This window comes from Symphalangus syndactylus, chromosome 22 (assembly GCF_028878055.3).
Source record: "Symphalangus syndactylus isolate Jambi chromosome 22, NHGRI_mSymSyn1-v2.1_pri, whole genome shotgun sequence".
Taxonomy (NCBI): Eukaryota; Metazoa; Chordata; class Mammalia; order Primates; family Hylobatidae; genus Symphalangus; species Symphalangus syndactylus.
The window spans coordinates 27860518-27872022 of record NC_072444.2 but is presented as its reverse complement, the minus strand read 5'-3'; the positions used below and the strand labels follow the sequence as shown (position 1 = coordinate 27872022).

The 11505-nt window shown below is 49.2% G+C and overlaps 1 protein-coding gene across 4 annotated transcripts in view; it reads right to left on the bottom strand.

The window, feature by feature from the left end:
• Positions 1-10368: 10368 nt before the first annotated feature.
• SLC2A5 (solute carrier family 2 member 5) overlaps positions 10369-11505 on the bottom strand; it is a 56840-nt gene continuing 55703 nt past the window's right edge. For all 4 annotated transcript variants that reach the window (XM_055262485.2, XM_055262483.1, XM_055262486.2 and 1 more), the window contains 2 exons: positions 11320-11447; positions 10369-11215 (listed from right to left, as the gene is read on the bottom strand). In XM_055262485.2, the coding sequence (XP_055118460.1) occupies positions 11012-11215; positions 11320-11447 (332 nt within the window). In that variant the 3' untranslated portion in view covers positions 10369-11011. The remainder of the gene's footprint in view (positions 11216-11319; positions 11448-11505) is intronic.

Here is an 11505-nt window from a genome sequence, read left to right as displayed (position 1 = left end):
CTCCTTGGAAATGTTGATAAGACACACGTTGCCAGTGCACAAATCATACACAGCATGAATTTCATCTTTGCACCCACCAAGCCCCAAACCGAAAGCTCTGTAGTTGCACCAAGGAGAGAGAAAAAACGTTGCCTGACACTGGTCCGTAGACATGAGGACTTTCAGAGACCCAGTGAGGCTGTGACCTGGATCTAGGATGCTTCTTCTGTGTCATTTTTCCATGTATGCCTTTTTTTTTTTTTTTAAGACAGGGTCTTCCTTTGTTGCCCAGGCTGGAGTGCAGTGGCACAATCTCGGCTCACTGCAGCCTCCGCTTCCTGGGCTCAAGCTATTCTCCTGCCTCAGCCTCCTGAGCAGCCGGGATTATAGGCACGTGCCACCACACCTAGCTTTTTTTTTTTTTTTTGAGACGGAGTCTCGCTTTGTCACCCAGGCTGGAGTGCAGTGGCACAATCTCAGCTCACTGCAAGCTCCGCCTCCCAGGTTCACGCTATTCTCCTGTCTCAGCCTCCTGAGTAGCTGGGACCACAGGTGCCCGCCACCACGCCCAGCTAATCTTTTTTTGTATTTTTCGTACAGATAGGGTTTCACCGTGTTAGCCAGGATGGCCTCGATCTCCTGACTTCATGATCCGCCTCCCTCGGCCTCCCAAAGTGCTGGGATTACAGGCGTGAGCCACCGCGCCTGGCCTTTTTTTTTTTTTTTGTATTTTTAGAAGAGATGAGGTTTCACCATGTTGGCCAGGCTGGTCTAGAACTCCTGACCTCCAGTGATCCGCCTGCCTTGGCCTCCCAAAGTACTGGGCTTACAGGCATGAGCCACTGTGCCTGGCTTTTTTTTTTTTTTTAAACTTTTATTTTAGGTTCAGGGTATATGTGAAGGTTTGTTACATAGGTAAACTCATGCCACGGGGGTTTGTTGTACAGATTATTTCATCACCCAGATACTAAGCCCAGTTCTCAATAGTTGTCTTTACTGCTCCTCTCCCTCCTTCCACCCTCCAGCTGGAAGTAGACCCCAGTGTTTGCTGTTTCCTTCTGTGTGTTCCTAGATTCTTCATATATGCCTCCTCTTGCGCATTGGGACTAATTGTCCATTTGGGGGAAAGAACAAATTAGACACTTTCAGAGAAACACAGTTATTATTTCTAATTACACTTAATAGTGTTAAATAAGTCAATAAAGTATTGGACAAAGGTGCTTATTTCAGAATTGTCTCTACTAGCATTTTTTTTTTAAAGTAGAGAATGACTGAATAAATTATGAGTAGCTAACTGATTGGAATGCCAGACTTCTGTTTCAAAGGATAATTATGAAATGTAGGAACATGGAAACATTAACATGTTTTTTAATTAACATGACCTTTAAGAGAAGTGATCAAAGCAGAATACACATAGTATACCTGGGGAAGGCCAGGGTGCAGTGGCTCATGCCTATAAGCCCAGCACAATGAGAGGCTGAGTGGGTGGAGGATTGCTTGAGCTCAGGAGTTCAAGACCAGCCAGGGCAACATGGTGAAACCTCATCTCTACCAAAAATACAAAAATCAGTTAGGCATGGTGGCATGCCCCCGTGGTCCCAACTACTTGGGAGGCTGAGGTAGGAGGATCACTGGAGCATAGGAGGTTGAGGCCGCAGTGAGCCATGATCACGCCACTGCACTCCAGCCTGGGTGACAGAGCAAGAACCTGTTTCAAAAGAAAAGGATACCTGGGGAAAAATGTGTTTGCCCGTGGATGGTAACAGGTGGGTACATGACAAGACTGAGAGAATGAAAGGTCCTTATTTATCTTTATCCTGCTCCTGCTCCTGACTGTGTTGTAGGGATTCTCTCTCTCTGTTTTTTTTTTTTTTTTTGAGACAAAGTCTTGCTCTGTTGCCCAGGCTGGAGTGCAGTGGCATGATCGTGGCTCACTGTAGCCTCTGGCCTCCAGTGTTCAAGCGATTCTTATGCCTCGGCCTCCCAAGTAGCTGGGATTACAGGTGTGTGCCACCATGCCCAGCTAATTTTTGCACTTTTTTTTCTTTTTTAGACAGAGTCTCACTCTGTCACCCAGGCTGGAGTGCAGTGGCCATGAGGAGGAGGTGGCACAGGGCTAGGGGCTCTTAGGGCTGAGAGGCATGTGGTCTTATATTCCTTGGTTCACTGCAACCTCCGCCTCCTGGGTTTAAGTGTTCTCCTGCCTCAGCCTCCTGAGTAGCTGGGACTACAGGCGGGCGCCACTACGCCTGGCTAACTTTTGTATTTTTGGTACAGAGGGGATTTTATAATATTGGCCAGGCTGGTCTCAAATTCCTGACCTCAGGTGATCCACCCTCCTCGGCCTCCCAAAATGCTGGGATTACAAGTGTGAGCCATCTTGCCTGACCATGTATTTTTAATAGAGATGGAGTTTCACCATGTTGGCCAGGCTGGTGTTGAACTCCTGGCCTCAAGTGATCTGTCCACTGCGGCCTCCCAAAGTGCTGGTGTTAGAGGTGTGAGCCACTGCACCCTGCCTGTGGTAGGTATTCTCTAAAGGGATAGGCATTTTCTCCACTCTGCTCCTCCCTCCTTTCTGAGTCCTCACCAGCAGGGTCATTAACACTCGTATTTTTACTAACAGTCTGTTCAAGGTAATCTAGGCTTTTTATAGCATGCTTCTAAAAATTCTCCCAGCCTCTTCTCATTGTGCAATGCTAAAGCCATTTACATACTTTTAACTATTTAGGTGTTAACAGCAGCACTCCACTTCCAAATACCAAAATCTCCATATTAGTTTTCTATGGCTGCTGTAACAAATTACCAAAAATGTAGTGGCTTAAAACAACACACATTTATTATCTTAGGGGTCTATGTGTCATAAGTCTGACATGGGTCTCACTGGGCTAAAATAAAGGAATTTGCCATGTTATGACACAGCAGGAAGGTCCTCACCAGATGTGGCTCCTCAATCTTGGACATCCCAGCCTCCAGAATCATGAGCCAAATACACTTCCGTTGCTTATAAATTGCCTACTCTGTGGTATTCTGTTAGAGCAACACAAAATGAACTAAGACATCTGGTAAGAGCAGGGACCCTAGCCAAATTTTCACAGATGGCTCTGGTGACCCACTTTGAGTTCAAGGGTGCAAGGAGGGAAAGGGCATGCATGGTGTTTATCTTCCTGGCTACACTGTAAATTCCTGAAGACAGAAGATGCCACGTATGTATCACTTGCATGTCCCAGTGCTGTGCAGAATGTAGGATGACAAGAGCAGCCCCTCAAAAAACACTGTTAGGGCCAGGTGTGGTGGCTCCTGCTGGTAATGCTAACACTTGGGGAGGCCGAGAGTGGTGGATCACTTAAGTTCAGGAGCTCAAGACCAGCCTGTGCAACATGAAGAAATCCTGCCTCTACAAAAATTACAAAAATTAGCTGGATATGGTGGCATGTGTCTGTAGTCCCAGCTACTAGGGAAGCTGAAGTGGGAGGATTGCTTGAGCCTAAGCGGTGGGGTTTGCAGATTGCTGAGATAGTGCCATTGCACTCTAGCCTAGGTGATGGAGTGAGACCCTGTCTAAAAAAAAAAAAAAAAAGCAAACACATAAAAAACGGAGAAAAAAAGCACTCAATTCACTGCAGAGTAGTAGGAGGGGAAAGGAAAGGTTCAGATGACAGTGTCAGGATGCCAACTACCTGCTTTCTCATTCTTCCTCAGGAACTAAAAAATAATACTGGAGAAAGCAGATTGAAGGGCGCAAGACTCAGTCTGACATTCCAGATTGGAACTTCAACTCTGCTTTCTGAGAGCCCTTCTGTAATGGAAATGGCCAGTGTACCATGCACTGCCCTGCCCTTGTTCCTGAAGTCTTTGTCCTGGTGGTTAAGCCACTAAGCAATACCAGGACACAGGGCAATGGAGTGAGATTTTCACAAAGAAAAATCTATTCAATTGAAAAGACTGAAATTTATTCCGTGATTACATCCTGTCTAGATAGTTTTTACTATCTACCCTTTATTTAAAACATCGTTTCCTCATTTTGGTGATGGGAGTTCATTTTTTAAAAATTATATATATATATGCAAATTAGAGACAGAGTCTCACTTTGTTGCTCAGGCTGGTCTCAAATTCCTGGGCTCAAACAATCCTGCTGGGATTGTTAGTCCCGATGTTAGTCTACCAAATTTTGGTATGGAAATGTGAAAAACACTGGTCAAACCTACCTTCCAACTGCCTAATTTGGGATATGAACATGTCGCCTGGGGGCTGACAACTCCTCCCCAGATCCACTCTTTCTTACTCTGCTGTCAACCATTTAAAATCCTCCTTACCAAGACTCGTTCATTCAAAAAACACTGAATGAACCCTTACTGTGTGTCAGTCACTGTTCCAGGCACGGTGGACACAGTGGTGAGCAAACGGGTCTGAACCTTCTTCAGCTGAACGCTCTTCAGCTCCATCTCTCACCTGCCAAGTGTCCTGACCTTGATCCCATCCCAGGGACTTAGCATTGTTACCTGATCTTTGAAGTGTCGATTTTCTGGCCAGAAACCTCTGTGGCTGGTGGCGGCCTTTGCCTGAGTTCTTGTCCTGCATCCAGGAAGAATGAGGTATGCAGACAAGTGGAGGGTGAACAAGATGAAGAGGAGCTTTATTGAGTGTTAGGACAGCTCAGAGGAGACCCACAGTAGGCACCTTCTCTCTGTAGGCAGCTCTGATTGTCCCATCGAGCGTTCAGCTCTCAGTAGAGAGGAGGCCCTGGAGAGGGTAGCTCCTCTCTGCAGCTGGTCATCCTGTCGTCTCGCCATCCTCTGCCCTGTTCTGGCTGAGTCTGGGGCTTTTATGGACCTCAAAGGGGAGGAAGTCCATGCCGATTGGTCCATGGGGGGCCATAGGTGGGCCCAGAAAAGGCATCACAAGTCCCCAGTCCAGTCTGGAGGACTGGAAGCCCAGCCCCCAGCCTTTAGGCCCTCCCTGGCCTGAAGGTGGGGTCTTACAGGGACCTGTCCACTTCCACTCAGGAATCTGTCTGCCTCCCACAGCTGTCTGTCACCCATGTTGCTTGCAGTAAGGGGCACCTGTAGGCCAGCACCAAGCCACCCTCAGCCCCACTTAAGCTTCCCCTCTTACACTCATCAGTGCCCAAATTCCAGAGGGGGCCAAGGCATGTCAAGCAGGGGGCTGGCATGTCAGCACTTCCCAGGGTGTGTGCACACCCAGCTGAGCTGTGACAGTGCCCAGGCTCAGCCCCAACCCCTCTCCGAGACTGGAGTGGGTGCCAGGAATGGAGAGAAGCCAGGCAGTGGGAGGAGACACCCCTAAGTCTGTGGGGACAGAGAGGAGGGATGGGAAGGCCTTGCTGGGCCCCTGAAGGTGCAGACTGCAGAGACGCCTAGGGCCTGCACCTGGCAGGGGGCACAGGTGGAGGCTGCAGCTGCACCTGGGGAGCTCCAACCGCCATGAACTCAGAAGGGGCGGGACTCCTGCTTGTCCCTAGCTCCTGATGGCTCTGGAGCATGCAGCCCTGGCAGTGCCTTGGAGATCAAAGTGGGCGCCAACAGCAGGGAGAAGCCAGGCAGCAGAAGCAGGCACTTCCAAGCCTGTGAGGGCAGCGGGGCCTTCCTGGGTCCCCAAGAGTGTGGGGATGCCTGAGTCTGTAGCCACGGTTTGGGGGGCTGCAGCTGCATTGGGAGGTGGGGTCGGTGGGGGCCTCCTTCCTGCTCCATGGAGCAGAAGGTTAGGGTCTACAGCTGCAGTTTGGGTGGCTGCAGCAGCACCCGGGGAGCTCCTGTTTGCTCCATGGAATGTGCAGCCTGGGCTGCACCTCCCTGCTGCAGCTGGTGTGATGGCAGTGGCAGCCGTCTGGAGTGGCTGCTGCCATCACAATCCCCTGACATTGTCTGATTCTCCCAAAGCGTCATTTCTCCTCAGCTTTCACTGATCTTTGCAGGCAGCTTGGCACCCAGTGGTCTCCAAACTTTTAAAATCATGCCTCCCCATCAGTAAGAAAATGTTTCCTACAAACCTCCAATATATGTCTACTTATTTAAAAAAAAAATTTTTTTTTTTTGAGACAGAGTCTCACTCTGTTGCCCAGGCTGGAGTGCAGTGGCACAGTCTTGGCTCACTGCAAGCTCCACTTCCCGGGTTCATGCCATTCTCCTGCCTCAGCCTCCCAAGTAGCTGGGACTACAGGCACCCACCACCATGCCCGGTTAGTTTTTGTATTTTTAGTAGAGACAGGGTTTCGCCTTGTTAGCCAGGACGGTCTCGATCTCCTGACCTCGTGATCCACCTGCCTTGGCCTCCCAAAGTGCTGGGATTACAGGCGTGAGCCACCACGCCCGGCCTATGTCTACTTATTTTTTATGTTATATATGTGTATGTGTTCTGTAAGTGACATAACACCCACTCAAGCAGGAATAGCAAAGGGAGGAAGAGTGAACAATAACTAGAGCTCCCATTCTTTCTTTTCTGCCTCAGTTGCAGTCTTCACCCTAGCAGTCTACCTTCTGCCCCCACACTACCCCTGACAGCACTCCCTGAGGTCACTGAGTCATTGAATCCAAGGGGAACTCTTTTTCTAGTCTCAGCAAATGGCAGAGCTTGGCAGCTCAGTCCTCTCTGCTGGCTTTCCTGTGCCCCTTGTTGGATGGTGCTCCATCTCCCACCTTAAAAAAAAAGTTATCCATTTATTTATTTGAGACAAGGTCTTGCTCTGTTGCCCAGGCTGAAGTGCACTGGTGTGATCATGACTTCTAGGCACAAGCAATCCTCCTGCCTCAGACACCCGTATTGCTGGGACTACAGGTGTGCATCATCACATTCAGTTAATTATTTTTATTTTTACTTTTTGTAGAGATGGTGGGGGGCAGGGGTGTCTCACTGTGTTGCCCAGGCTGGTCTTGAACTCATGGCCTTAAGTAATCCTCCCACCTCAACCTCCCTAAGTGCCGAGATTCCAGGCATAAGCCAGCACACCCAGCCCACCTCTCACCTTTCATCCTCTCGGTTGGCAGACCTGGGGCAATCTTACGCAAATGCGAGGCTTTAACCTATTCTCGAATCTTTTGTAAGGATCTGATTTCCTTGCTGTCTCGTGGGCTCCTTCAGACTCTTCTCCAGAGCAGCTGGAATGATTTCTTAAATTGCAAATCAGATCAGGATACTCTCTGGCTCAAGTGAGCCAGTGGCCTCCTGACACATTCAGAATAGAATCTCTGATGCTCCTGGGGGCCTACTGAGTGTCTGCACAGTGCCCCCAGGCACCTAGTGCCCCCTTCCTCCTCCCTAACCCCCTTTCTGCCCCAGCATCACTTGCCTCCCATCATTCCCTGAACCATGGCCAACCCTCTCCCACAAGACATTTGCATCTGCTGCCCCCCAGCCAGCCCCACTCCTCTCTCTGTTCAGCTGCTTTTCCACCTGTCACCCCTTGGGCTAATCTACTTTTCTTCACTGCACCTCTCACTCAGAACCCTGGCCCTAGGGCCTGGAGCCATGCCTGGCACACAGTAGGTGCTAACAGATATATGGTTTCCCCAAACCTATGTCCCTGCTCCCCTGAGCTCCAGAGCCACATGCCACCTTCCTTCTAGATATCTTCTGTGTGTCCCATGATCTTCTCCATCTCAACGTGTCCAAAAAATATACATGACCTTCTCCTGAAACCTGCCACCCAGCTCTTCCAGCCATTCCCCATTGGCCCATATTAGAAACCTGGCAGGGATGCCCAACTGCTCACTGCTGAGTGGACCCCAAATCCTACTGACCATCTGAATGCTCCCTCACATTCGGCCCTGACTACTGCTGGCTTTGCTGGGTCCTCATTATTTACCAGCTGGTCTCCCTATCCAAGCCCCACCCCTTCACATTCATGCCAGGTGCTCCTGGAAACTCTGTCATCACATAACCCCCGGTTGTCTTGACAATGAAGTTCAACTTGGCTCCTGGGACCCACAGGATCCACTATAGCTGCCCCCACCCTGCAGCCCCTGCCACCTCTCTGGCTTCACTTTCAGACCAAATAACGTGTAGCATCCAACACCTCCACACCTCTCTGTGCTGTCTGTTGCCTGGAATGCCCATCCCTCACTTTCCTATCACATCTTCTCCAACTGGAGAAATCATACCTGTTTTTCCAAATTCCTCACCTCCCTTCTATACTCCCACATCTCTCTTCCTGCTGTATTTTACTAACCCATGTATAGATACGTATCTATAAATATTTGTATATGTAGCCTGAATCTATATTAAACTGCATGTGAGTTCATACCAAGGTCTCCAAGTCTACTTGGAGTAGAGAGTGATCTACTACCACATGGATCATTCGCGCTCTCTCCCTGCTTATCTGTAACCTCCCACTGCAACTTAGAAATGGCCCCCACCATCTGCCATCCATTTACTGGATTGCTCAATCCTAGTATACATGCAGAGCGGCCTCTCACTGTATCTTATTTGTGAGTTTATTTGTCCTCAAGATTAATGCTTATTCCTAAGCACTTGAAAGTACCTAAGAAAACTAAATACATGCCCCTGATCCAAATACCAAAAACATGAAGTCATTTAATTCTCACAATGGACATGTGAGACATTTATTATTAGTTTCATTTAACAGAAGAGAAAACTGAGATACAGAAAAGCCAAGTAACTTTCCCAAGTTGCACAATTAATGTGGCAGAACCGAGCTTTGAACCCAGGGAGCAGACGTCTAGAACCATGAACTTCATAGCCTCCCCTGTGTTAGAGGTGCTGCAGTTTCTTGACTTCTCATATTCTGACCTGGCCCCTCCTCAGCTCTGAGAGCCTTCATCTTTGGTTGTTTCTGTGCCCCTTCCAGGCTGCAGATCCTTGCTGCAGAAGGCCAAGGATAGTTCAACCACAGTGTTCTATTTACTTCCTCTGGGCCCGCTTGTGAGTGGTTTAGCTTGTTGCTGGTGGAATCTCCATTCCATACCCACGAAAAGTGCTCCCAAGTCCCACTGTTGTCTCTCCCAGCCACCAGCCTCTGCCACCCAACTACAAGGAGAAGACCTCACTTCTTGCCACAGGCCATTCAGCACTTTCAAGGTTTTATCCATATTTTTGCACATACATTCACACTCGCATCCTTTATTCATATCTCTAAGAAAAGCCTCCAGCTCTCCATATTTTTGGGGAGAGACCTGTGTTAGTCCATTTTCATGCTGCTGATAAAGATATATCAGAGACTGGGTCAACTGTAAAGAAAAAGAGATTTAATGGACTCACCATTCCACATGGCTGGGGAGGCCTCACAATCATGCCAGAAAGCAAAAGGCATGTCTTACATGGTGGCAGGCAAAAGAGAATGAGAACCAAGCAAAAGGTGTTTCCTCTTATAGAACCATCAGATCTCATGAGGCTGATCCACTACCATGAGAACATTATGGGGGAAACTGCCCCCATGATTCAATTATCTCCCACAGCATCCCTCCCAGAACACATGGGAATTATGGGAGCTACAATTCAAGATGAGATTTGGGTGGGGACACAGCCAAACCATATCAAGACCCTGTTCCTTCTCCCTTCCTCCCCCACCACAGTCTCAAGATTTTAAGACTCTTCAAGATTTCATTACATACCTGAGGACATTTGGAAGCTTCCTCAATCCTACATGTATTTATTCATTTGAGACAAGGTCTCATTCTGTCATGCAGGCTGGAGTGCAGTGATGCGATCATGACTTAGGGCAGCCTTGACCTCCCAGGCTCAAGTGATCCTCCCATTTCAGCCTCTCAAATAGCTGGGACCCCAAAGGTGTGTTACCATGCCCAATTAAAAAAAATTTTTTTTGAGATGGGATCTCACTGTGTTGCCCAGGCTGGAGTATAGGGTGCAATTTCAGCTCACTGCAACCTTTACTTCCCAGGCTTAAGCAGTCCTCCCACCACAGCCTCCAGAGGCCCTCTTCGAGATGCTGGGGATTCAGGCATAAAAAAAACCGACCAAGCCCCTGCCCTCAAGGAACTGACTCTCGTGCAGTCAAACTGCCTGAAGTGGCCGGGTACGGTGGCTCACGTCTGTAATCCCAGCACTTTGGGAGGCCAAGGTGGGCGGATCATGAAGTCAGGAGATCGAGACCATCCTGGCCAACATGGTGAAACCCAGTCTCTACTAAAAATACAAAAAAATTAGCCAAGTGTGGTGGCAGGCGCCTGTAGTCCCAGCTACTCAGGAGGCTGAGGCAGCAGAATGGTGTGAACCCGGGAGGTGGAGCTTGCGGTGAGCCGAGATCGCACCATTGCACTCCAGCCTGGGCGACAGAGCGAGACTCCGTCTCAAAAAACAAACAAAAAAAAAGCAAAACCAAAAACAAATAAAACTGCCTGAAGGAGCAGGGAAGTTCCTCCTGCCTTCCACTTGCTCAAAGAACAGCAGCACGTCTTGTTGAAAAGTGATCAGATTCATTTTATTGACTACACAGAAGCAATTCCATTTTCCACTAAGAATATAATGTAGGATGAAGAATTCTGACTCAGTGTCTCCACAGGAACCTGTTCCTCAGCTTTCTGGATGTCATTGTTTCTGACATCACACCTTCCTAGACAGGTATTTCTGGAAAAGGATCTGGTAAGGGGATGAATTTGGCTCTAAACAAATGCCCATGGCCCCGGAAGACCTGTCAGGGCCACCGAGTTAGTTTCTCTGGCAAAATTTGATTCCTTCCATCTCACCACTATAGTAACTGTTTTTGTTATGTTACCAGGAGCCACACAAAGGTTGACCCAGCAAGGTGGAGCCATGTTACCAGGAGCCATATGGAGGCTGAACCAGCAAAGTGGAGGACCAGCTGTTTGCTTGACTGGGGGCTGGTGACAGGCCAACCTGGAGAAAGACAGCCCAGCTTCAAGAACAGCAAGGCAGCCCTTTGCACAGTTCCCACTGGGGTGGGGAGGCTGGAGATGAGGACTGCATTCCACATCAGAGTTGTTTTATTTCTGGATATTCACAGACACCTAGAAGTCAGAAAAATAAGCCAAAGGGGGAAGACCCTGGCAGACCGGCTCCGTTGGCTTCCTCTCCAGAGTCACTGTTCTGAAGTGACAGGTGGAAGCTCTTTCAGTTCCTCCTTTTCCGGGTACACTTCGGACACCTTATTCATCTTGGTGAAAATCTGGTTGATCTCTATGAATGTCTTGGCCTTGGTCTCAGGGATAATCAAGAAGATGTAGATGGTGGTGAGGAGGCAGATCACGGCAAAGACAATGAAGCTGTACGGGCCGAGGCCCTCCTGCGGGAAGAGGGGTAGGTGACATGTGTGGGACGTGGTTTGCCCACGGGCTCGCACTCTACTGCATGGGGATCTGGTGAGCGTGGGCCCCGGGCCCCACTCACCTGGATGAACGGGAAGATCAAGCCCACGGCGAAGTTGGAAAGCCAGTGCACGCTGCCCCCCACCATGAAGGCAGATGGCCGAGAGGACTGCAGGAAGATCTCAGTGATGAGCAGCGCGGGTATGGGACCTGTAGGGGGAGGAGAGCAGTCTCCCTGAAGGCAGAGCAGGCCCGAGCATCCCAGGCC